The sequence below is a fragment of the Panicum hallii genome, chromosome 7, assembly GCF_002211085.1.
Source record: "Panicum hallii strain FIL2 chromosome 7, PHallii_v3.1, whole genome shotgun sequence".
NCBI classification, from domain to species: domain Eukaryota; kingdom Viridiplantae; phylum Streptophyta; class Magnoliopsida; order Poales; family Poaceae; genus Panicum; species Panicum hallii.
Window position 1 is genome coordinate 38018485 of NC_038048.1, and position 26449 is coordinate 38044933.

Genomic DNA, 26449 nt, shown 5'->3' on the forward strand with positions numbered 1-26449 from the left:
CCGGCGGAATGCGCATTGCCATCGGCGTGGCGTCCTGGAAGGCTGGAACTGCTTCGATTTTCCGGGTAGTGATGATGTTAACGCTTGTGCACGACTAAGTTTCGCGCCTTCTTTCGATTCCTGAAAACGCACCAGGAATTTCGGTGCAGGAGCAACGTAGTACTACTGACTACTGAACACCATCGGCGACGGCGAGGATTAGAGGTTACGGAGACATGCGGCGTGGTTAGGGATGAAAAGGATTCGGCACATTGGAGAAAAACAAAAGTCCTGGCCACTTCAATTCCACATTCATATCCGAATTCGAAATCGTCGGACCCGGTCAGAAAAACGTAGCAGCCATGTTGGAAATGAACAGTTCGAAACGAAACAAGCCAGTAACAATAAGAAACCATAATTGATAATTTGATATTGGGAACACGTAACCATACGATTGCAACTTCAAATGTTCAGCTATAGCTACGTAGTTTTGTATTCACTAGTTCACTCCATGATGAATACGTAAGATGGGATACAAATTCGGTACTATTACATTGACATTTAAAAGTCTTGTTCTAGCGTAACTAAACATGCCTTACATTTCTGGACTTATATTTCTGGATAGAGGGGTATTTGTACACTTTTTTATTTGCATTCATATTTTTTTTGTCATTTTACATTGAACGTGCATATATCTTTAGTATGTGTTAACTGAATCCTAAGTATTATCAATGATGATTAGAGTCTACTAAATTAATATTTATATGTTTCTGATTTTATATAATATTTTAGGATTTTTTTTCTAACGTGTCTCTTAAGGATTAAGATGAGCCTCCAATTAATAATATTATTAAGATACTCTAATTTTTAATCTACTCATAATTATCTAGCCTTCTGCCAACCAATGTTGGGAAAACACCATAACTCGCAAGTAAGAAAGGAATCATGCGTTAGTACTCCCTCCATACCCTTTTAAGGCGTATCTTCATTTTTCATTTGGGCCACAATATATATAGGGCGCTACATAAGTACCAATGCATGCTATTACCATGATAGGAGAAAACGAAGTGTCATATGGTTACAGGAGGGATCCACGTATTCATCAGGGCCAATCAGCACAATAAATCCGCGAAACGATGCGTTGCGAGCATGCGCAGCAACCAAACACGCACAAGACCCGGTAGATAATTATGCCACAATGATGACGTCTTGGTCCGTAGGTTAACCCTTGGGGCGCCTAACAAATGGGTCTGGAGGGAGTATGATGAAGCCAAAAAAAAGAAAAAAGAAAAAATGAGAAAAAGGAAGAAAAAAAAGATTAAAACGTGTGTGTCAGCTGCTGGCTCCTGGGCTTGCTAGCCAAAACAGAGCCGTCGCCGACTGCTGCGCGTTCATGTCATCATGTGCCTCGCTGCGGCAGTGCTGCTGCTGCTGCTGCTGGTGACTCGGCTCAGCTTGCAGGCAGCGGCCCAAATGCCCAGGAGGCAGCATGACTGCATGGATGAATGCTCGTCATGCCACAGCTCAAGCTCAACTTATAGCGCAGGCCTAACCTCGCATCCAATTCCACAGCCACGAATCCACGATGATGTGTCACCGTATCAAATAGCCGTAGTCTTATGTCTCAGCAAATTAAACTTTAACTTGTTCCAGGATACAACTCTCAGGTCGCTCGATAGCTCTATCATCAGTCCGTGTGTTATTAGATCCAAATACGGTTGGAACGGCCATTGCTAGCCCAGACCCTCGTCGATCACTGCGCCTTCTTCTTGGCCTCCTTGGCGCGCCCCCTGGCGCGGATGCCGAGGGACCTGTTGAGGAACATCCTGTCGGCGACGGGCTCCGGCACGAGGGAGATGAGAAGCCCCACCACCGCGTGCGCCCAGTACGGCGTGCACCGCGGCTCGTAACCGATGCGGCGGACGGCGGCGCGGGCGTACGCCTCCGGCGACGGCGCCAGGAGGGTGGGCTTCCGGATGGACGCCAGCTTCGTGGCCACCTGAATGGGCACCTGGCAAGAGAGAACAGTAGGTCAGTGAGAAAGAGTCTTTCTCTGCACTAATGCTGTAAAGGAACTAATTCAAGATGCTTTCACACAGTAGCTATTGATGGTGAGGTGGTTGGGAATGCTTTGAACTCATCTTGACGGTGCAGTTGGTCAGCTGGATGTGTGGGGGATGAGACGGTTTTAATTGGTGCAGTTGGATGTTTCAATGGACCGATCGATGTACCAGTGTCTCTACGGATTCTGAACGTACAACCATGCAGTACCCTCCATTCAATGGAGCTTGCACATCACTAGTAAACCATGTTTTTCTTCTTTTGCGAACTCAAGATTATGAAGGCCTTCCCTACTCCCTAGTGGTACTACTGCCTTCCCTACCACCAACCAGGCAAGAACTGAAATGTAACTTTTGGCATGGATGCTCTGAACAATAACTTGTACTCTCCACTCATTTTGTAATAAGGCTTATTGGGATTTTCCAGGTTCATGCTTTGACATTTATGTGCTAAAGAATTTATACTATTAATTCGTACACAAAATCACCTGTTAAAGAATTATAATTTTGTAACTATTAATAGCGTATTATAATAAAATTATGGCTGAAGTTCGTCTTATAAAAATGAATGGCGGTAAATATCGGAAGTCATGCTAACTGATGCGCATTCCTTAGTAAGGGTGCCAATGAAATGTAAAAGTTGTTGCTTGGCATAAAGCAAATTAGACGGATTCAATGGAGAACATAAAAAATGTAAACTGAATTCATTGTGGAAAGCGACTAGTCCACACCTGGCACTGCACGTCGATGCCTTTGCCCTTGTACTCCACATGCAGGCATCTCGAGAATTGATCGACATAGCTGGCAGGGAAAAAAAAGTAGTTGCATCACCTGTTCTCATAGAACATTTCTTTTCCTTATAATCGTTAGAACAAAATAATTGACACAGAACACACATAGTCAAAGTAAAAAGAATATGATTAACAAGTTCGTTGATGGTATATGATCGATTCTACTCCCAAGTTCCTTTGTCTTAAAAGGAGTATGACTAACAACAAAAGAGGATGACTGAGCACAGCATTATATGCTCTGCAGTTCATATCAAAACAGAGATATCACAAGAACTGAAACATGCCAACAGAGTGCCACTTTTTAGTTCCTGCTCTGTATCCTTTTGACCCTCTGATCTATCCATGCTTGTTATGTTCGCTTAAACATATAGAGAAGCAGGGAACGTGAAGTTCCAATCAAGTTTTAACCTAAGGTTTTTGCCACTACGGTTTAGTATGCAGTATCTAAAGAAATTAACTCATGGAGCAACTACTGAAGAAGACAGAGATTACTCACGCCTTGGTGGCGACGTAGACGGTGTACAGCGGGTCCGACGGCATGATGGCGGAGGCGCCGGAGCCCATGTTCATGATGGCTCCCCGCCCGCGCTCCAGCATGCCGGGGAGCACGGCGTGCGTCACCCGTGTGACCGCCTCGACGTTGAGCCGGATCAGCCTCTGCGCCAGCGCCTCGTCCACCTCGTGGAAGTAGCGCGCGTACGGGTACGACGCGCCGACGTTATTCACGAGCACGCCGACGTCGAGGCCCCGGAGGAACTCCCCGAGCGCGCCCACCCTCGTGGCGAGGTCGTCGTCGGCGAAGTCGACGACGAAGGTGCGGACCTCGGCCCCCGGGCGCTTGGCCTCGAGCTCGGCCGAGACGGCGGCGAGCTTGTCCGGGTTCCGGCCGACGAGGACGACCCCGAGGCCGGCCGCGGCGAGGCGGAAGGCGAGCGCGCGGCCGATGCCGTCCGTGGCGCCCGTGACGACGGCCCACGCGCCGTAGCGGCGGCGCAGCGGCCTCGCGGGGCGGAGGAACGCCGCGTACAGCCACAGCGCGAGGCGCGCCGCAGCGCGCGCGGACACGAGGAGCCCCAGCGCCGCGAGCGCCAGCGCCCACGCGGGCTGGGGCTGAGCATCCGCGCAGGACGCCATGGGCGACCCGGAGACGGGTCGCGAGGCGGGCGTGGTTTCGCTCGGTGGTGAGTGGGGACGCTAGCTGCTGGTGGCGCGCGCGGTTTGCACCTTGCCGTCGGAGAGGATCGGACGGCAGCAGATATAGATAGAGCGGCGGGGGCGTGTCCGGCCGCTCATCAAGCGGGCGGTTGGCATTGAAGGTTGGGGTTGGTGTGCTACATTTACATCGGCACGATGCTCGCGTCAGGTTGTCGGAGTAGCATGGTTGGGTCGCCGGCCGGCGGCCGGTAACGACAGATCCAGCAGCTACTGGCTACTGCCACTAGATGTAATAAAGGAGAAGGGCAGGACAAGGCATGGGGTGAGGGAGGCGGCCAGAGCTCACTGTGGGGATGAGCGAGAAGGGAGGAATGGGGATGATGGGTTGGAGTTGGAGGCCTTGCCGGCGTCAGACGGACGGGAGGAAGGTGACGACGTGTTGGGTGGTGGGTGGGCCACCGAATGCTCGGAGCCTCGGAGCAACCTAGGCTACGTCAATAGAGCTTGCCCGAAAAAGAAAAGTATACTTTTTATAAATAAACTCTTTATAAAATGTAGATCCAGTAAAAAAAATTTGACTCAGAATCTATATAAAGAAAAGTTGAGCAACATTTCTGTTAAAAACTGTTGATCAACGAGCCTCATATAAAATAAGTTGAATCCTAAAAAGGTTGTGCCAACATATTGTAAAACAAAACATATAATCGTGTCCTGTGTATAATTGTGTCCACGACTGAAACTGTTGAACATCTCTTTCTCAAATGTGACTTTGCAAAAGCATGCTGGTCTCCAGGAGGAACAGCAGAATATATAAATTGTGCCCGATTTCGATGGCCCAGGGCTGCGAATTGATGAAACAGCAGAATATATAATCTTTTGCTTTCTCCATGTTGGATGAATTAAATAAACGGTATCAAATCTCGAGTTGGCGGGCAGAACTTATAAATCTATTCCGGCAAAATTTAGAAAGAACGTGTTCTTCGTGTGAGCAATGGAGCTCTTTGTTGTAGGTGATGAAGATCGTTCAGTCGATCAACGGGGGAGGATAAACGGTCCAGATGCACATGATTCTCATGATTAATTCTCAGCCAGTGCACATGAATTCAAAATTGAACATCAGTACAAGTACATCAAAAAATATATATCAATTTTTGTCTGCTTGGGTTCATAACGTAAAATTCATGAAATAATTAAGCGAGACTTGAGCACTCGTTCAAAACTGTCTTTTGCTAAAACACACTGTCGAGAACCCAAAACTATCTTCCTGCGCTCTTGTGCTTGCCTTTCTTGGTGTCCCTCTTGGAACTAGTGGACCCACTGGCCTCTTCCTCCGCCTTCTGTTCAGCCTCCAGTACGGCCAGCTGAACATGATGTACAAAACCGAGTCAGACTACATATACTACAGAGCTGAATATCCATTGCTTTCAAACCAGATAATAATATAGCACGACACAGCAATTACCTCATCGAGTATTGGTTTCAGTTCCTTGAATCGAGTTTCGGCAAGATCGAAACCATCTTTCCGGAGCTCCTGCCATTAGATGTGCCGGATTACAACACTCACTCCCTGAAATGTGGTATAGTAGTTGACTGATGGAGGAATTCAAGCAACAGAAACTAACCTTTCCTGTATGTTGAGTGTGCTCGTAGGCGGCCATTTGCCAGTACATATTTGTCCTCTTGTAGAAATCTCTCAATGATTCTCCAGGCTTTCATAATAAACAAATGGAATTATAAGTAAAAAAGAGTAACAAGGTTTGTTAACTGCAGTAACAAACGGTTCAACATTGTTTCCTCTAGAACAAACATACAAGATAATGTTAACTCAGCTAGGAATGAAGAGGAGAAATAAATCTACATAAACAAAGGTTAGCAAATACAACATTACCACTGGAGTCCTTTGAGAATCAGAAAGGCCAAGGATGACTCTGATTTGCTCTATCCGAGCACGCTTCTCTTTTCTACGCATGGTCTTACTTTCACCCTTCAGGAGAGACACAGCACTAGACACGTTCTTTGCAGCATCTTCATCAGACTACACAGGCATGTCAAGGATCACCGATAAATAACCACACAATGGGAGCAAACTATAGTCAATAATGGAAAAGGACACACTTAAGGAGTGTACTATCAAGCTGGACTAACTCATAAGAAGCCAGAAAATTGTTGCTATAGATGAAATTCTTTAAACCATTGTACACAACAGATGAGCAGCAAAATATTGCTAACTTCTGGAAGAAAGCTGCTAGGTTGGTAGTGGTCATGTGTTCTTCAGTACAATATCTTGAAAGAGAAAAATCGTAAGTATTTTACGCACTAGAAACTTTTAAGGGACAGGATTCCAAGCCCGTTCAGAAGCCATATTTCCTTTATCTGCCCAAGCGAAGTCAAGTACGATGGATTGCACTGTTAGCATTAAGTAATCGTTCTATTTGTTCAAGAATAGCGCATCAAATGACACATCAGCAAACCAGGGCAGGAGCATCCCTGGCTCCAAATGTTTCTACTGCCGACAGCCAACTCCTTTGAATGTTTCTTTAAAAAACTACTGTTAGTTCTGCTCTAATAAAAATACAGAAACTGATTTCTAAGGTGACTTGGTTTCCCAACTAAGCAATTTTAGCCAGACACAGACATCTAAACCCAATCTAACACAGCTCAGAAAAGAAATTAGCAGACAATTGGTTTCAGCCAAATTTTGGGGGGAATATGGCAAGTAATATCCTTTTACTTTCAAATACTATTCTGAAAAAAAGTGTGTTTTATAAGATGGTAAATCTAAAACCTGGATGATAGATAATAATTCATAACCTATACTAACACAACAAGATTTTGTCCAGTACAATTTAATCCGGGATCTCATTGGGATTCCACAGAAGCAGAGTATGAGAACCTTAAGTACTACTGTACTAGTGCATACCTCTTCATCGTCATCTGTCTGGCTAGCATCCCCCTCACTATCATTTTCATTATCATCAGCATCATCGTCGTCATCATCATCCTCATCCTCAGAAATTTCTAACCATTCAGATTCCGATGCCTGAATAAAAAGGGTAGCAATGATGACTTCCACACAGAAGATAATTTGTTCCTCTGATATTCCAAATAAATAGATAATACTGTTACTTAACACTACTATGGCAGAACAGAAAGCCAGACTTTAACTGACCGGTATGATACACTTCCACTCATCAAGTTTGCTAAGGTTAAGTGAATATAGATCATCGAGAGTAATTTCTCTATCTTTCACTTCCATCATTCCTCCATATAAGTAGAGCATATCTTTCCCTACAGCCATGCATGCATTGATTCGACCACTGGGCTTCACCGCCTGTTAGTACGAAAAGTCAATGAGCAACAGAAGCATTATTGCATTAATGTAATGACAGATTGAAATTTAACCTCGGGTGGTGCTTCCTGTGTTGTTGAATCAGAGAGAACATCAGAGCTTTTGCTTGACCCAGCTTTAGTGATGCTCAGACTCTTGATCAACTGATTAGAAACTCCATGGACTTCAGGTTGTCCTTTAATAGCTTCTTCTAAGTCCTCCATGACCTCATCACCCTCATTATCAACATTAGCTTCTACATCATTCATTGACTCTTTCCTTTTGATATCCTTTGTCTATGCATGGAAACCAGCAGGAGCATATGAACATTTTCGACCCAACAAACATAAACACTTGCTTCATGCAAAGATCTATGCCTTACAGGATATTTTAAGTTCAAAATATGTAACATATGCACAATTTCAACAGCTAGGCTGGTAAACTTAGTATTGTTTTACTCAATTATCAGAATAAATTTCTGCGAAATACTTGCTTCAATTAATTTGTATTTCATATCTTTAGATTGACCAACCATGAACACCGGGATGGCTAATTGCATCATTACAGTAGAGGAATCACCTTATTTTTAGCAGGCTTGTCTTTTCTGAGCTCTAGTGGATACCTGTGATATTCAAGGGAAGAAATCCATTCAACATTCAAACAGAATAGACAAATTAAACAAGAAAGCATAACGTTCAAATGTAGACTAATCACATTCAAATGGAGGACCACAGAAAAAGTAACTAGTGCCAACCGAATCTGACATTATCAGTGAACAATCCCACCAGAATAAAGCATGGGCCTCGAAGCAAGGGATCCCAGGAGTACTTTACATGGTTTCCAAAATATTTAAGTTATCTAGACAACCACTAGAAGATTACAAGGGATGTTCAACCCAAGATGATTAATGAATGAAAGAAGTAGACATCAATTGCGAAGGATTACAGTTTCCAAACCTAGGTAGAAAAATAACAGTTTGTGTGGTATGAGTTGAAAAGTACCAGTAGCAGTCGTATACAAGCAATAGCCTCAAAAGGCAACAAAGGAAAACAAGCTGGCATATAACTAAATTAACTTTAGAAAATAAAACATGAAATAGAAATGCTAAGAGGAACGTACCAACGGTGGTTATCCAATTGGAAACCATACAGCTCATTCATAAACATGCTCATAATGACATCACCTACAAGCCAAGAATTTCAGCAGGATGGTCAGCATAGGTTTCCAACAATACGTAATTAGAAATTGACTACCAAAAAAGTCATTTTCCAAATCTGTTTGGTTTTTTTTCTAGTATGGCGAGTGTGTGTTGAATTACTTAACTTATTACTGCATGGTGGACCTCTACAGTTCATGGCATTTCTATGGGCAAACCAACTTAATTTGATTCACAATAGAAGTACCATAGTTGCTATTATCTACTGTATACTGCTCCCTTGCTATTATCTACTGTATACTGCTCCCTCACTTTTTAAATATATGACATTTAGGACAAGCTAATTAGAAGGAGTATCTGTTTGCAACAGGAAACACCGATAGGAGGGGCAAGCAAAACATATGTTATCTACCAAGATAAAGTAAAAGTAACACAGTTCAAGAGCCAAAGTATATATCAATAAAATCATAAAATCAGTCACTGCCTGAGCCTTCAGAACAGAGTTGCGAAACATCTCTGATTCGAGATTATTGAACCTTGAAAATATAAACAGATCCATGATTACTGATCTCCTCACTGTGCTTTGGTTTTGTCAAGTTTTTCAGTCTTTAGTTCAACACATATCATGAAATGGGCGGCTTTTGTCAGCAGATTTTTTTCTTCTTTTTCTTTCTCAGGCCATTGGCATTAAATATGAGCTAGAAACATTCAGATGAATAGAAGAACACCCGAACAACTAGAATACATGGATTTAACCATTTTAATCGCCAAATAGAAGTAACAGAACAAACATGCATTTCAAATATATAGCTAAGAATGGAGGACAGGAGCATAGTTCAGTTGTGAGTAACCTTCAACTTCCATATCTACCACACCGCCAAAAAGAACAGCCCTTTTCTTGTGCACACACATTGAAAACCCAGCTCTGGGACCAGGCGGCATCCCAGCCTTCTTAACCTATCAACAGTTCAGATTAAACAAGTAAATATGCAACTCGATGGGGGCCAGTAGGTTTTGAAGCAAAACTCGAAATATTGCCCATATACAATTTCCTGGACGTAAATACATGGGAAGATAGGAATCAACAGATAAAACATTTAAGATGATTAGATAAGTGCAAGTGTTGACCTTATTCCACTCCCAAGTACGAGGGTCAAGAGACCACATATCTGCATGAACTGTTCCTTTTTCTTTGTCAGAAGAAACTTCTTTAAAATATCCACCATATAGATATATCTGCAGATATGATGGACATAAAGACATTTGCAAATATTAGTAGTCAAAACAAGGCATAACAAGTCGTTCTTGTCAGCTAATGTGACATAAACCCATAACTTGTCACATAGGTAATTGGCTATTAACAGAAAAACCAAATGTGCTACACTGCTACATCTAGTTGAGTTGGAGAAAAGTTCTAATACTGATTGAAAAAACATATGCCCATGATTCTGTCATCATGACATAAACATGATAGCACAGATGATTCAGAAGGCACCAATTGACATATAAGAAGTTCAATATCACAAGTAGTCAACAATAACAGCTCTCACAAACCTGTGCACATAGACATTGAAAATAGGTTAGCAAACTGAAAGCCACTTCTTGGACTTGGCCACAGGCACCCAGGGCGAGGCTTGATTTCCTCCCACTAAAATATCAAGTGATCAATAAGACTCTTCAAATTGAGGGCCATATGTGTTACTAAGAGAGATTATGTAGCTAGTGGTACTAAATGAAGTTCAAAATGTTTACTTACCTTGAAATGGTCTAAATCAAAAACATGTAGATCATTGTAGTACCTGCGTGAGGATATAATTATCAAGCATAGTCAGAGTGGATCTTGTCAAATGCAGAAGATGTTCTATGCCATCAGTTTACTTTGCATCACTTTGTGAATTGTCAGATGTAAGAATTTACTAGCATCCAAGTGATCCACAACTTATGATGTTGTGTAACTCCTGTTCTCTCTTGAACAAGATCTAAATATAATATATTACTCTTAATTCTACTGACCTCACTTCCCTAAGAGTATCGTAAAAACCACCAAATAGCACAATCTTGTGCTTGTAAAGAACCTGAAAACAAAATGAAATAATGAATGGCTTAAACTGGCTAAATGACAATCCATAAAATATAATAAGGGGCTAACACTGAAAAGAAATGAACATAAATGTCTGTCTCTGTCCACTTAAAATTGGAAGATGATAGTGAGCAATGAAAAGATTTTTCAATGGTTTGTATCTATATCATAGGTCAATCATGCTGACTCTATGCAAAAGGGACTCCATAAGTTGAATGGTAAAGTTTGCTATTTCTCATATGTAAATGCCTGAGCTACTCTTTGAAATATATTGCAAACAGTAAAGAACTACCAAGCATTAACTTGAGCTGGCACCACAAACTCATGTTTCCAACAATTTCTAGTACTACAGGAAAATATGTTTTGTCCATGCTCATAATGCAGGAAAAATTAGGATAATGGGAACTATAACAGTGACTAGATAATTTCAAGATAAAAACACTAACCATCCTGTGTCCTGACCGTGCACTTGGACAGCCCTTGGCAAGAATTTGCTCCCATTGATTTGTTTTCAGATCCAACGTCCAAAAGTCCTGAGAAAAATTAGTCAAGGAATAAGAAATGCACCATCCTTATGATCGTTGCATCCAAGATATGTAGTGCAGTTCAACATTGATCCCTCAATACTAAAGAAGTTTCTACGTCCCGAGTTACAGATGGCAGAAAGAGTGCAAATGTTAGTGTCTACAAGAGAATTTTGAATTAAAATCATGTGATGAGTATCATTATTCCTATCTTGGTTCAAAATTGAAAATTCAAGTCAAATATGTACATATATTGCTTCTGACAAAGGTGTATGCCTGATGCCAAGAAAACATCACCGAAAAGGTAATGAGAAAAATTAGATTATCATACTTAGTTTTGTACCTTGTAATGATGAAAACGTTCTTGGTTTGGTGAAGTGAATTCCCCACCTAAAACATCAACATAGTGAAAAGTGTTAATCACATACACTAAAACAGCATGTTACTCATAGAATGCCTTCCCCAGAGTAAAGTTCTATTACCAAACATGTATATGTTATTCTTCCAGGCTATTGTCTGGTGAGCACTTCTTGGAGGTGGACTGTTAGGGCTAGATACCAACTTCCACTCATTTTTCTCTACATCATAGCGATATAGATCACCATAAACAAAGGTCTGCATGCACAGACAGGACACCGGTATTATTCATCACTACAGCATGTTATACTTCAGGAAGAATCTAATAAAAATCCTAACATAAAGGCTAAGCAACTCATTACATTAGGACAGGAGCTGCAATGTTAGCCACGAAATTATAATATTGAAGGAAATTTCTGAAAAAATACTAACAAGAGCATAGTAAAACCACTAAGATATACTAAACATTACTCAATCACACAAGATGTGGTCCGCACCTTGGTACCATTGTAGAACTCTCCCCCATATAGAATCAGTTCTGTCTCTTTCGACGGGTTTATAGTAAGCTGCAATAGGAAATGCAAGATTTTGAAACAAACCTTCCAGATTTACTTGATCAACTAGAACTTTTATGAACAGATTCTGGGTTAATAATAATTAAAGGGTAGAAGGGTACATAGTATCGCGAACAATAACCCTGTAAAAAGCACTCCATCAAGTGAAGGTCACAAGCTCAACTGAGATTTGGAACAAACTGACAGGTTCTTGTAACCGAAAAGATAGCCGGATTTCATCAATAGCTTCAACAAAGAAAATCTCCATCATGTCATATAGAAACTCTTCAATTTAATTCATTTGCAACAAGACCACAGATATAGTTTCTAAGAAGCAAACAAGACCAGTACAAACATTTGAATTACAGAACTACCAGAAGACAGGTAAAGAGGGCAGCAGGGATATGCTAGCTTATTTCATTCGCATTTGAAGCTATGCAGTTCCTTACCGAACAATTAGACCGAGGAGATGGTGCAGGGACATTCTCCTCCACATGGACTTCCTTCTTCTTCGCCTCTTCCTTCTGTATGCTCCTCTGCAGTTAAGATAACCAAAAGGAAGGAAATCAGCAGAAGAGAATACACAGAAGCAGAAGTGCATCAGTGTGGAGAATGAAGGCGATCGCGAGTTCGCAATTTCCCAAACACCAAAGCCATTATATGATGCACAGCAGCAGTTCAACCAAATGCACAAGCAGCGAACATAAATAGAGCTAATCCACAGACAAAACAGCGCGGAAGGCTTCGAAAATCTGAAAAATTACGCAATCGCGTGCTTGTGTGATTTCAGCCGCCGCCAGGAGCTGGGAGTAAGCACAGCTGCACGCGGAATCACAGCAGAACGAGCAGCCGCCACGAGGCCACCAAGCGCGACCGAACTTGTAACGCGTGGAAAGGGGCGGGAGGGATCGAGGGCGGGGAGGGAGCACTGACGAGGATGGCGTCGATGTCGTCCTCCTCGCCGACCTTGCGGGCCTCGCGGCGGGCGCGCTTCTCCTCGCCCTTGGCCGTCTTCCGCTCCGTCTTCTCCTTCCCCTTCCCAGGCTTCTTCTGCTTCTTCCCCATCTCCTCCCCTCCTCGAGCTAGAGCTCTCTCCCCCTTCCTCTACTTCACCTCCCAGCTCGGGCGTGGAGGCGGAAGCGGAGGTGGAGGTGGAGGCGGAGGCGTGCTAAAACCTCACGGCCTCACTCCGAGGAGGGAGGAGGGGTGGCGGCGACTGGGAGCCACGGCGCCGCCGCTCGAATTGGGCCTCTATGGGCTTTCACAAATTTAGGCCAGAAAAACGAATTTGGGCCAGCAAGCTTTCAGCGAGGGAATCCTCCTGGCTCCTCCGGGTGCTCCTATATGCCTTCTGGTAGATAGTTAAGCTTGTTATCTTTAATCCAACAACAGCCCATCAACCGGCCCATGGTCCAGAATTTGTTCCCGCAGGAGGTAAAATTCAGCATGCAAGCTGCAAGCAGCAGCGTCGGTAGGTCAGACGCTCGGTAGACACTGGACAGAGAGGCTAAGCCTAACCCTTCTTTTCTTTCTCTTTCTATTCTGTTTTTCTTTTAGACGACTTCCTTCAAATACTTCCATTTATTCATCAAGTTTGTAGATATGTGCCTTTCAACAATTTGAAACGGTTAATCAACATTTTTCTATAATCTAATTCAACAATTAATATAAACTAACTCAACATTTTATATGAAAATGTTGAAACAGTATACTAAAATGTTGAACTTAGTTGATCCCAAATGTTGACTTTCAAAATATAATAAAAATATATTCATATTGGATCTTATTGTGTCGGTTTAATTCTTAAGAATATAGTGGTTTAAACGGATTCAAAATTAAGTGCACCGTTTATTAGAGCATCTCCAACTATGACTCCTATATTTGGGTTCTATAATTTGTATTAGGGACATATTTGATGTGTTTAGGGTTAAAAAAAAGCTTATACTCCAATAGCGGGGTCTCAAATCATATCATTTACAACTAATTAGGGAAAGATTGGAGCGGAGGTATTGGGGAAGAAGTCTCTGTTAGTTAGATTTCGTGGCAAAAAGGAGATAGGACACAACCAATTAAGTCCTATATCTAGGACCTGGAACAATGAGTTATAAATTGATTTGACAATTTTTTGTAAAATAAAATTTTAAATGGAGACTATTTTTTTCTTTTAAATCCTGTATTTCAAGATAGGACCTAATTTAGAACTCCAATTGGAGATGCTCTTAGAAAAACGAGTTTGAAGTTTCAAATCCAAAAACCACTACACCTACCAGGATGCGACACGTGTCTAGCTATTTTGCTCAACCGCACCAACTCTCGAGCCCGCTGCACGCTGCGCGCTCTATCTCTTGCCCGTGTTGAAACATGTGCCGAAATCGGACGATGGAAAGGATTCGCACGGATCTCAAACACTGGAAGATAGGTAAGCAATTTTCTTCCGGAAGATAGATAGAATTCCAAGGCTTCTCCAGCGTTTCATTTTGTTCGTCCGTAATGAAACCTTTGGAGTGTCGCTTTTTGAAGGTGGTTTCTAATCGGAGACGGTAGTTTCTTTGAAGAAAGAATTGCTTTATTACCGAGCAATTAGATCGAGAAGATGTACTAAAGTTCTATATTACTTTACTAGCTAACATGTTCATGCGTTACCACGGACGAAAATCCCGTACATTGTAAATGTTGTGCGCCCGAATCCCTCCCTGGCTCATGTTGCTATTATATCGTCGACGTGTAAGCTCACGTCTTGACCGAAGATCCAGTAGCGTCACGTAGCACTCTAGTTGTGCCATTGCTAAGCCAGACGTGTGATACAACCAGAGCGAGCCGGAAAAAGATCGCATACGGCCTAGACACAACGACGTTACTGTAAAGCAAGCGTGCAGACCGTGACTGATTTTTTCTGTGATGGATTTTCTTCAACACGGATTTTGTTATGTTTTCATATTTTTATTGTATTCAAGTAGGTTATAATATATAGTTGTTGTTCGGTTCTTATTATATACATTTTGTTTCCACTTATCGTTGATACATATTGGATCAAAGCAAAATTTTCGGTGCAAATCTTGAGTGCTTTAGAAATAGATAAAAATTACTCTGTATGTAGTAAAGCAAACCACCATTAAAAAATAATCATTTTATTTTAAAAAATAACATTTAAGGCAAGCTAATTCAGTAACACTGTATGTTTAAAAACAGAGGGAATATACAAATGCATTAATTTGGTAATAAAGATCTAAACAAGATAAAAGGCCACAAAATAGGCAAATAGCATATACAAAAAGATCTAAACAAGACGAGAGACCGCAAAATAGCATATAAATAATCGGTTTCCAAATTCTATTTTGCATGCGGCGGTCTATATTCGAATCCTATTTTTAAAGGTGATGACGAGGATCTCCACTCTAAGATCTGTTCCTTTATCTGAACCCTCTCCTCCTTCGTCCATAGATATCTGGTTGAAGGAGAGAACTTACAGTACTCACAGAAACCACTGTGAATCAATAAAATCACTTCTAGATTCACTGCTGCTTCCACCACACGTCTTATGTATCTGCTGAACTTCTCCTCCACCTGATAGCTCTTAATGGTGAGCACTTTCAAGTTACAATGCTTCAAATCAGCAGGTGCCTCCCACGTTGGTAAATTATCTCCTCTATTAAACATATCTTGCCATTCGCCACATTCCTCTTCGTAGCTGTCACATGTATGCTCCCAAACCTGCATTGGAGACCAATTTTTCGCAAGCTTCAGTTGTCAAGAAATCTGCAGAATGTGCAAATGAACATAGAGAGGAGCACGTAGATAAATACACAAGTTACTGTTATTAATTTAGTATTTTTTGAAATGGTGACTAACACCCTTTCCATAACATGCACATGCTTAAAATTTCTTGCAAAAAATGCATTTTATAGTTCACTTAAATTATTGAAGTGGAGATAGCTGAGAACAACCAGAATAAATTCATGATCCGCCACATCATCATTCATAAAAGTGAGAAACAATGAAGTATGTATACTTTTCCTTCTGTAATGACTTGAAACTTGAACAGCAGTAGCAGCAATTACTGTAGCTTAAGGTGCATTTTTGTTGGATGGTGCTTGTGGTTTGTCCCCACAATGCTTATGGTCAATGACTGCTGCATTTAGTGCTTAAAGGTACCTTTTTTATCACATTGTGGCTGCCCTAGTCGCCTAACTCATACGCTTTTTTCTCTCACATGCACGCTTCACGAAGCTCTGCCAGCGTCAGTTCCTTGTCCCTCTCTCTATCCTCTCTCCTCCATGTCCGCCAGCGACGTCGCCACTTCTTTGGAGGAACCCTTATAACAAATAGCAAGCTCTGAGATTGAGAGACCGTTGCTCTTGCTGCTGCAAGCAGTCAAACAGCCGATTGCACGGTTTTACCTGCTCGTCATGTCACAAGTCTTTTTTTCAACGATTATCATTTTATGCAGGCATGTTTATTACCTATTCACTCTTGAAACTTTAATTCGGTGTACACCAGTGCTGGCGTGCCGCAACGTAGCATAAGGTTGAGAAAAGGCACAAGCAAAATTCACCCAAACCTCGTGTTGCTCATATGCGGCTTGCATGGATGCAACGGCCTGTTAGCTAGCTCTACATGCAGATTCGGCTTCTTTTGCTGGCTTTGTGTGAGGTCTGGAAGTTGGAACTAGAATTAGATTGTGTAGGGTACTTTTTTTTCTACACAATCTAACTGTTCAATCGATCGAAATTGACTTAGCTCGCGACTGACATCAAAATTATATCAGAGGGCTAGGTTTTCGGTGTATACGTACTGCATCAAGCAGCCAAGCAGTGGAACGAATCCGTCAACCATTGTCTACCTGCTCGAAGTTGGCTTAACTCACGGCTGACATCAAGATTATATCATATGGTTAGATTTTTGGGTGTTTCTTTCCACTAATTATGGATTTACTCCCTCCATTCCGCAAAGAGCTGAGACAGCTAAAGGTGCTAGAGGCCCTCCTTGTGTGTTAGGCAATCGACAAGATAGAGAAAATTCCTTATTTGATATTAGAAGATTACTCAATTCCTCTCTTAACCCTCAAAAAAATTCGCTGCCTTATATGACCCCGACTCTAGTTTTCATTCCTCCTGTAACACTGTCATGAGTTTGGTACATAGATATCGTAAGTAAACTGTGAAAGGACTAAATTGCCCCTCTAATCCTTGACCATGCATTCGGCCATAGCGCCCGTAGTCATGACGTCCTTGGGCTGCCATCCTGGGAGCCCCCAGCCATGGTGCCAGGGAGCCGCCGGCCTGGTCGGCCCACGGCCTTCACGTTGCCGGCTCGAGCGGCCTCCAGGTCACCTGCCCTTGGTGCCCTTTGCTTCGCCGGCTATGGCACAACCGGCTTATGCTCGACAAGAGGGACAAGTGAGAGAGGGATTGGGAACGGTGAGAAAGGGATCGGGAACGGGAGAGAAGAGACGAAAGGGGAACAATCGAACAGAGGACAAGTGAGAGAGGGATTGGGAACGGGTGAGAAAGGGACCGGGAACGGGAGAGAAGAGATGGAAGGGGAACAACCGAACGGGATTGAGGATGAGGCAATTTCAATTCGGTCGATGCGGTCAAGTTTGCTAAGGGTAATTTTGTCATTTTTTGTTGATTCTGATATTGTGCCAGTAGTAGAAGTTCAAAATCGAATAAATTTCATTATCTCTTCCATTCTATGGCCCCGAGAATGCCAATATTAGCACGAATCGTACGGAAATGTAACTCGGTATTCAAACAACTATTCAGAGTTCCTAGAGCTTCTTGTACGGCTTGTTGGAAAACCTGTTGTCGAACCTGATTCATGGCCCTTTGTTTTTCAAAATAAATTTGTTTTTCAAAATAAAGGGTTTCATTTTTAGAGGAATGGACGGTAATGTCATAGGAGGAATATAAATTAAACTCAAGGTCATATAAAGGTAGCAAAAAAATTTCAGAGCTATGGAAGAAATTAAATTATCTTCAGATGTCAAATAAAAAATTTTCTCGTCAAGATTGGGCGACACCAGCCACGGGTGGTCGAGTACCATCTGTGTGGGATAATATCAGGGGAAGGTAAATTTTTTTGAAAGCGTCAACTTAAGCTAGCTGAGGACAGGGTGACGGAGGGCTAGCAAAGCAGGCTTTGTGAAGAAGAAAAAAAACAAGTTGTGCGTATGAACGAAGAAGGATTGATGCTTGTTAAACGTACATTGGACGGTTCACCATGTCAAGTACATGAAACAAACGAAAAGTAACGTCACGTTCTCATATATATACTCGATAACATCCATGTTGACACATGCATATTGGAAAGATCTCCTGAAGTAATTTTTAGACTGAATATAAGAGGAGTTCTGCCAAACTATTTTTTTTCATATAAGTGATTCAAGCCTAATTTTCTGAAGTAATATTTTGAGACAAACCATTTCTTTGATGGAATCATGAAAACTCTCTAAAAGGTTCATAGTTCATCCATATATGTATTTTGTTGCAAAAGTTGAGATACAAACTCAATCTAGAGAAATTCATAAAAAAAAAATCAAATTTTAGGTGTATGTACACTAGAAGACAAAATCCCGGGGAATTTGTATTCTAGAACACATGCTACTGGAATTTATCTTTTTTATATGAATTTTTATTAAATAATAAGTTTGCATCTCAACTTTTGCAACAAAACACATCTAAGGATACACTAGGGATATATATTAGTTTTTTTTTAAACATCTAAGTATATTTTTAGAAGGGTTTTCACGATTCCACCGAATAAATGGTTTGCACTAAATTTTCCTCGATTAACTACGAGGTTAGAAGTAATAAAAAAAGTAGCCCCTCAATATCACATCATACTTAAAAATTTAACTGTAATATTAAAGAATCACTTTGAGAAATAAATCACCATTTTATATTTATTAGGAAAAATCCATTTTACTCTCCTCAACAATTCACTTTGTCCACTTAACCCTCTAAACAAAATTTAGGCACAAGCTACTAACCAAAACTATTTTAATTGGTCCAATCTACCCCCTAATGAGATTTTTTTATTTCTTCACTTACAAGTGGAATTTGAAATTTAAATTTTTCAATATAACTTATAATATGATGCCCTATGATAGAAAAATAAATTATAATTTTTATGAATATTTTTCATGCAGAATTGTATTTTTTTGATAAATTTTGTGTTAAATGTTTTCAAATTATGAAAATAACCATGAAAAATTCTTAATATATTCTTTAACATATGACATCATGTTCTCTATCCACTCACAAAATTTATACTTAAAATTCAATTCGTACGCAGAGAAACAAAAAAGAGAAATATCATTAGAGGGTAGATTGGACTAATTGGAATTGTTGAGCGAGTAAATTGAGCCTAAATTTTGCTCACAGGGTTAAGCGGACAAAGTGAATTGTTGAAAGGAGTAAAATGGACTTTTTCTATTTATTATAAGGACCACATGTACCCAAGCTAAGCACTGAATTTAACTTGAATACCCTATACCTAGAACAATGAGCAGCGTTTTTAGTGCCCTTGCCTTGACTCTTTTGAATAATGAGAACATGAATTCTCAAATATTTGTAACCCGTTTTCAGTTTTCACCATTCTCATATATCCGGTCCTTATAATAAAATATGAAACTGATTTTATTATTCCCAAAAATTTAAACCCGCCCTTCAACCGTTGCCCGCCGGCCGCCGTGCCGAACTGCCGACGCCTTCCTTTGCACCACCGACGCCCCGGCGGCGTGTTGAGCGCGTCGTTGCTCGGCTGGCCACGCGGTGTGCGTACCACGCGTCTGTCACCGGCCGCTTTTGAAATTACTTCCCCCGCTCACCTCGGCAGCTTCCAGCTTAGCGGTGCCGGTCAGGCGATGGAGCGGGACGACGCCGACGGCAGCCTCGATTCTTGGGCCCAATTCTGCTCTCTCTCCAACGAACTTCTCGGTGGCGATGGTGATCTCTCCGTTGGGCCGCGCCTAGCGCCCGTCGTCGCCGACCTCTGCAGCCGCGGCCTCGCCACGCTTGTCCGCGACTACTTCCTCCACTCCCTCGAGGTTCACACGATGCCCCCGTCTCCTCTCTCTGTCTTTCTCTCTCTTCTCACACGCGCGCGCGCGCACACGATTTCCCGTGTCCCGGTGGAGATTTGGGGATGATACGTGTGCGGTGTGAAGGTTCGCGTGTGCTGCATGCTAGGTGTTTGTGAGAATGCCTGCACCAAATGGCAGAAGCCACAGTATGCGAGGATCCTGTGCTTAGCTTGGGTGTTTATGGAAATGGCCCAAGTGAGATCTCAGCGCTTTGAGTGTAGCATTTAGTATTGCTGCGCTCAGCTTTCTTTTTCAAGCTCTTAACTTGCAACAGTAAAACGATCCTGATGATTTCAAAAGTTTTTTGTTTTATTCAATTTCTGTTGTTGCAGGAAACATTTCGAAATAATGCAGTCAAGAAGTTCTGGCAGCATTTTCATCCTTATTGCAGTGCCTCTGCAGTAGATCGAATTAAGTTCTTTGTAAGTTATGGAAAACCTAATTAACTTGTCATCACACCTTTCTTTTGGAATTTGCAGAATGAAACTTTCAATCTCATAAAGAAATAGTGTCGTGCATGTTTTATCTTTTCTCACACAACATGTCGTGCCCTACATATGTCATGTCAACACATTGAAATGACCTGTCATCATTATGATTATAGTTTGATGGCTTCACCTCTTAACTCCTGTTTTATCCTTTTTTTTTCAATAACAAGACCTCTCAATTCATGCATTACAGGTTAAAGAACATTGGCCCGATGATATCTTAAGTAGAGCACTGGAGGACATATGCTTGGAAAAGAGTTACCAGGAAAAATGTGTTCTTGTTCTAGTCCATGCTTTACAATTATATGAGGATAGAACGGCCAAAAGGAAATTAAAAGCAGTGGATTGCAGTTCCAGCTTAATGCCTAGATACCAATTAATGGTATCATCAGTACTTCTGACAACACTGCCCTTGAGCTTTCCTGGTCTGTGTCATTTTCTCCTCTGTATTATGGGTAGTGAAGATCTTTATCTAACGCTCTATTGACTGTAGGTTACAATTGTTTCCACCAAGTGTGGACCATGTTGTTCACTGTTTCTTTGAATCATGCTCTGCAAACATGAAAAAAATGATACCAGTTAAACAGTACCATAATTCCTCTTTGTTGTTCAGGTACCAGTTATTCCCTCATATGTTCCTGTGATGTCAGCACCTGGTCTGGCACTGAGCTGTTGACAGGGTTCACTGATATGTGAACTAAATCGGACCTCCCCATTTCACTTGCACTTAAGAGTCGTAGCGTTAGCTCACTGATTCCTTGGGCTGACACATGGATTTTATTGCACTTGTCACCTTCCACCACTTCTGGTATACTAGATATCATTATTGCACTGGAGTAATTTAGTGAGTACATGTTTGTGTGCAATTAATATCCTTGCAAGACATAATCCCTGGCAAAATTATTAGCTATAATTTTACCAGATGCATTCTTATTTATAACAGTTCATTCAAAATTACAGATCAGAATTAGTATATTCAACAGGTGTTTCGCTGCCACATTAAAATGTTGCTCAACTTTGTAAAATGGAAGAACGTTCATTCTTATTTCTCAATTTTCAGAGATATTAAATGTCTATTTCAAGAAGAAGCTGGAAGAACTTAATGTTATTATGGCTGGATCTTATGAGAGTGACCAACATGGGAATCATGAACCTTTCGAAAGTAGTAATGCCTCTGACTGGCATTGTGGAATGGATATTGATGGTCAAGAAGTTTCAGAAAGTAGCTGCTTGGTAAAGAACATTGGAAAAATTGTACGTGATCTTAGATGTCTTGGTTTTACATCAGTGACTGAAGATGCTTATTCCTCTGCTATAATCTGGCTTTTAAAGGTCTGTATTCCCTGCTTTGTCTATCACCTACTGCATCACACATTTTGCATAGATACTCTTGAATTTCTTTTACTAACCTTGCATTATCTCTCATTCTCATTCTTCAGTCTAAAGTTTATGAACTAGCTGGTGATGATTATAGAGTTCCTGTCCTTGGGTGTGTGAAGAAGTGGATTCAGGTACTGTCTCATCTCATCATTTTGCAAAGTATGAAATTTGGGTTTCCGAATGTAGATTTTCTCCACCAATGTTCTCTGACATGAAATTTGGATCTTGTCAGGCTGTTCCTCTTCAATTTCTGCATGCTCTTTTAACATATCTTGGTGACTCGGTGGACTATGATAGTGGATCTTCTGGTCTCAAATCACCGTTAGCCTCACGTCCTTCTTCCTTCCCAGGGATTGGCGTTCCTTCTGAAGCCCTTGTGCGATGGCACATGCGGCTTGAGTATTTTGCTTACGAAACCTTGCAGGACCTACGAATTGGCAAACTTTTTGAAATAATTGTAGATTACCCTGAGAGGTCAGTCATTTTTCCCTATATGGTGCTGTGAGCTTTAGTAGGAGGCTTTGACAATCCAAATATTATTTATGCTTGTTGAATAATTTTCTTCTGTCCTGTGAAGCTTAGCATACATAGACTTTGGTGACTTGACTTGATAGATGAGATTACTTTTGCAATGGCCATCTTGAAAACATCTATGTTCTCGCAAGCTATCTTCATTTAACTAGAAGAATTGTTTAATTTCATATTGTGGCTCATACGGGCATCTCATCATTTTTCTGTTCATTTTTTTCTCTGTATGGCTAATGAGTTTTGTTCTTTATTCCACCTCGATGCCTTAAAACAAACATCCTGTTTTGTTTCATCTATCATACTCTACATATATTTTTAGGACTTTTGTCATCTGATCCGTAGGCGTTGATCAAGTTTGTTAATACATCCATCTGAAGCTTCTGAGCTACCATATGAATGCTACCTTTGGTCTCACTGTCTTATTTGTATCTTATTTTCTTAATAATTGATGTCAAATCCATACACATTTTTTGCCCATTGATGTAGCTCTCCCGCTATTGAAGACCTAAAGCTGTGTTTGGAGTACACGGGCCAACACTCTAAGCTTGTTGACTCATTTATCTCGTCACTTAGATATCGTCTACTTACTGCTGGTGCATCAACAAATGATATATTGCATCAATACGTGTCCACTATCAAGGCATTGCGGACAATTGACCCCACTGGTGTGTTCTTGGAGGCAGTTGGTGAACCAATTAGGGATTATCTGAGAGGTAGAAAAGACACTATCAAATGCATAGTGACAATGCTAACTGATGGGTCTGGAGGAAATGCAAGTGGAACAGGAAATGCAGGTGACAATCTTCTGGAAGAGTTGAACAGAGATGCTGAAAACCAGGAAAATGCTGATTATGACAATCATGCAAACATTGATGAGAAACAAGCGTGGCTAAATTCTGAAAGGTATATATTCTTCATTCAATTGATCATAATGCCACTTATTTTGTGAGTTCTGAGAACTCTAAATATGGCATGTAAACACGTTACTGTGACTTGAACTTTTACAGCTGGGAACCTGATCCTGTAGAAGCAGACCCATTGAAAGGCAGCAGGAATAGAAGGAAAGTTGATATACTTGGACTAATGGTTAGTATAATTGGCTCAAAGGACCAACTAGTCAATGAATATCGTGTAATGTTGGCAGAAAAGCTGCTCAGCAAATCTGACTTTGAAATAGATTCAGACATTCGCACGTTGGAACTCCTGAAGGTTAGACTATTAATTTTATGGTAAAACTATTTTTAATTCTGTATCCAAGAGATTTGGCTGTCACATGACACTATTTTTTTGCTATAACAGTGATATTTCTATTTTGGCAGATTCATTTTGGTGAGAGCAGCATGCAGAAGTGTGAGATTATGCTTAATGACTTGATTGACTCAAAGAGAACCAACTCGAACATTAAAACATCTTTGCTAAAGACATCTCAAACTGGTATACCTCAAATACCACAAGTCTCTTTACAAAATAAAAGCTCAATTATACTGCAACTACATTTTTATGCTTTTGTTTTTAGTTCCTGGGCAAGAGGAGGCAGAAATATCTCATGATGTTCTTGATGCAACAATAATATCATCCAACTTTTGGCCACCAATTCAGGTATGCCTTAAGGATATTTAAATCATGATTAACGAGTCAGAACCTATCAATTTCTTCTTGAGCAAAAACAGTTGGGGAACCCCTATTGTTGTATATATTTATATCTATGAAAAAGGCTGTACATGGCCCAAGAGAATAATCTCAGTATCTTCGAATCTTCAAGCATTTAAAAGGTTAATAGGGTCTGACTCTTAATCACTGAATATGTCGCCGTAACTGCTGAAATAACTAAAATACTGTCCATGTTTTTTGGATAATTGACTATGCTGAATCATTCTACACCAGCCTTTTGCCACTGCAATTATTCAAACATGGTCACACATATGTACTGCAGATGATGAGAGTCATTTCTGCCACTACCATCAATAGCTGAGTCATAAACAGTTTTTAACACTGGTCTGTTAAAAAAAAAGTTTCTAACACTGGTATTTTTGACTTTTCGTGAGAAAATATCAAATTTGAGATAATTAAACAGTGAGTATTTCTATTTCTTATATGTTCTGTATTTATCGACCTCTTGGTATCCGGTGCAAATGCAGACAGAAGACCTTGTTGTTCCTGCTTCAGTTGATCAGTTGTTATCTGATTATGCAAAAAGATTTCATCAGATAAAAACTCCACGGAAGCTATTATGGAAGAAAAATCTTGGAACAGTCAAGGTTAGAAAACCAAATTTAATTGATGGGTACTATGAAAATTGTCCTCGTATGAAAAGAAGTGGGTATAACACTTTATTTGCTTTTCCAGTTAGAACTGGAATTTGAGGGAAGAAGCATGCAGTTTACTGTGGCTCCTGTTCATGCTGCGATCATAATGCGATTTCAAGAGAAATCTAGGTAATGAAAGAACTACCTTATTGTATGCCTCATGCGTATTCTTTTGACTAAATCTATCAAACTTTCCAGTTGGACTTCAAAGACACTTGCTACAGAAATTGGCATACCTATGGATTCTCTTAACAGAAGGATAAGCTTCTGGACAAGCAAGGTCTGGCCCACATATATCAATGGATAATTTAATTGATTATATGAAATATGCTTGTATTATGCAGATCATGGTAACATTACAATCACCATTGAAGATACCAGCAAATATGAAACTGGGTCTAACTAATATTATTGTATACAGCTGTTTTGGCCAAAGTCTGATGGACTAAATGGTTGATAACACATAGATTTAGAGTTCCACACGAGTTATATTTGTTGTTTTTCGTTATCTGTAATAGAAATAAATACAGGATATTCTTAATCTTAGACATGAATACATGACCTAAGCTGCTTGATGTCTGTGCATGCAATTTTCCTTGATACTTCTTAAATGCAGTCTGTTTAAGAAGCAGATTTAACATTATTGTAATATGATATAGGGGATCCTGACAGAATCAGCAGGACCAGATGCCGATGATCACACCTTTACTGTTGTTGATAGCATGTCTGGTGTCAACAAAAACAGTATTGTGAATGAACGCTTGGCAGAGTATCAAATGACTGAGGAGGAAGGTGAAAGCTCTGTGGCTTCAGTTGAGGAACAACTTAAGAAAGAAATGGCTGTGTACGAGGTATGGCTCGAAAGGAAGAAATACTGGATAAATCAAGATGTACATTTTGTTTGTGTTCATTTTCAATCATTCGAATGCTGTATGCACTGCAGAAATACATCATTGGAATGCTAACCAATTTTGGGAGTGTGTCACTGGACAGGATACATAACACTTTAAAGGTATGATCGAGACCATGTCACAAGTGCCTCTATCTGATATTGGTGTTTTTATCTACTTGACCTTTTGATTCCTTTTTAAACTCATTTTTCAGATGTTCTGTATAGCGGAGCCATCATATGACAAGTCACTGCAGCAGCTGCAAAGTTTTCTTTCTGGTCTAGTAGCGGATGAAAAGCTGGAAACGAGGGATGGGTTGTACTTGCTAAAGAGGTAGCACTCGTCTATATTAGGATAACCAGTTAGATTGAAGGTGTTGGGTAATCAAACAGAACATACTTAATTATCAGTGCCATGCTGTTGGGTTACTTAAATATTTCCGTGCATCTTTGAATGGAGGTGCTGTAATATCATTAGATTTTCCAGAACTTGTTTTGAATCAGCAACTATAGCTATTGAAGAGTTAGTTCCTAGACCATGTAGATATTTGTTTTGAATTAAAAATGCCCTAATTGAATTGTCCAAATATTTTTGGATCTGTTTTTGCTCCAGTGATTATCATAAATTGAAAGCTGAATTTTCTGGAATCAAAAGTTCGCAACAGCCCATGCAACTACCCAACCGAATGCGGCCTCCAATTTCCTTGCCCTTGGCAGCTGATACTTTGTGTGATGGCCGCATGAATCCATTTCCAGTTTTTTCTTGTGTGTGAAATTATCCTTTTTAG

The 26449-nt window shown here is 40.8% G+C and overlaps 3 protein-coding genes across 3 annotated transcripts; 1 reads left to right on the forward strand and 2 right to left on the reverse strand.

Moving 5' to 3' along the window:
• Window positions 1-1503: 1503 nt before the first annotated feature.
• Window positions 1504-4365, reverse strand: LOC112898972 (very-long-chain 3-oxoacyl-CoA reductase 1-like). Its single transcript, XM_025967298.1, has 3 exons — window positions 3327-4365; window positions 2771-2840; window positions 1504-1990 (listed from the first exon to the last, which is right to left on the reverse strand). The coding sequence occupies exons 1-3, from the start codon at window positions 3962-3964 to the stop codon at window positions 1733-1735; spliced, it is 966 nt and encodes a 321-aa protein (XP_025823083.1). The 5' UTR covers window positions 3965-4365; the 3' UTR covers window positions 1504-1732.
• A 688-nt stretch (window positions 4366-5053) lies between these two features.
• Window positions 5054-13210, reverse strand: LOC112901323 (kelch domain-containing protein 4). Its single transcript, XM_025970211.1, has 20 exons — window positions 12918-13210; window positions 12434-12520; window positions 11928-11996; window positions 11556-11688; window positions 11417-11463; window positions 10996-11082; window positions 10483-10544; window positions 10226-10268; window positions 10058-10117; window positions 9598-9726; window positions 9321-9426; window positions 8433-8496; window positions 7893-7935; window positions 7388-7609; window positions 7155-7316; window positions 6906-7025; window positions 5874-6020; window positions 5608-5694; window positions 5448-5516; window positions 5054-5346 (listed from the first exon to the last, which is right to left on the reverse strand). The coding sequence occupies exons 1-20, from the start codon at window positions 13047-13049 to the stop codon at window positions 5242-5244; spliced, it is 1974 nt and encodes a 657-aa protein (XP_025825996.1). The 5' UTR covers window positions 13050-13210; the 3' UTR covers window positions 5054-5241.
• A 6429-nt stretch (window positions 13211-19639) lies between these two features.
• LOC112899668 (anaphase-promoting complex subunit 2) lies at window positions 19640-26260 on the forward strand. Its single transcript, XM_025968238.1, has 16 exons — window positions 19640-20034; window positions 20403-20492; window positions 20752-20983; window positions 21619-21890; window positions 21998-22069; window positions 22171-22412; window positions 22953-23369; window positions 23474-23675; window positions 23786-23900; window positions 23983-24065; window positions 24605-24724; window positions 24813-24901; window positions 24971-25052; window positions 25432-25623; window positions 25716-25784; window positions 25877-26260. Exons 1-16 carry the CDS (start codon window positions 19852-19854, stop codon window positions 25997-25999), a joined length of 2583 nt encoding a protein of 860 aa, XP_025824023.1. The 5' UTR covers window positions 19640-19851; the 3' UTR covers window positions 26000-26260.
• Window positions 26261-26449: the final 189 nt, after the last annotated feature.

Coding starts and splice junctions, on each gene's coding strand:
- LOC112898972 (XM_025967298.1), bottom strand. CDS start 3,964: ATGGCGTCCTGCGCGGATGCTCAGCCCCAGCCCGCGTGGGCGCTGGCG. Junction 2,841..3,326: donor GTCTACGTCGCCACCAAGGC/GTGAGTAATCTC, acceptor TTTCCCTGCCAG/CTATGTCGATCAATTCTCGA. Junction 1,991..2,770: donor GCATCGACGTGCAGTGCCAG/GTGTGGACTAGT, acceptor CTCTCTTGCCAG/GTGCCCATTCAGGTGGCCAC.
- LOC112901323 (XM_025970211.1), bottom strand. CDS start 13,049: ATGGGGAAGAAGCAGAAGAAGCCTGGGAAGGGGAAGGAGAAGACGGAG. Junction 11,997..12,433: donor CTCCTCGGTCTAATTGTTCG/GTAAGGAACTGC, acceptor TTCCTATTGCAG/CTTACTATAAACCCGTCGAA. Junction 11,083..11,416: donor AACGTTTTCATCATTACAAG/GTACAAAACTAA, acceptor AATTTTTCTCAG/GACTTTTGGACGTTGGATCT.
- LOC112899668 (XM_025968238.1), top strand. CDS start 19,852: ATGGAGCGGGACGACGCCGACGGCAGCCTCGATTCTTGGGCCCAATTC. Junction 21,891..21,997: donor CTATAATCTGGCTTTTAAAG/GTCTGTATTCCC, acceptor CTCATTCTTCAG/TCTAAAGTTTATGAACTAGC. Junction 24,066..24,604: donor ACTTTTGGCCACCAATTCAG/GTATGCCTTAAG, acceptor GTGCAAATGCAG/ACAGAAGACCTTGTTGTTCC.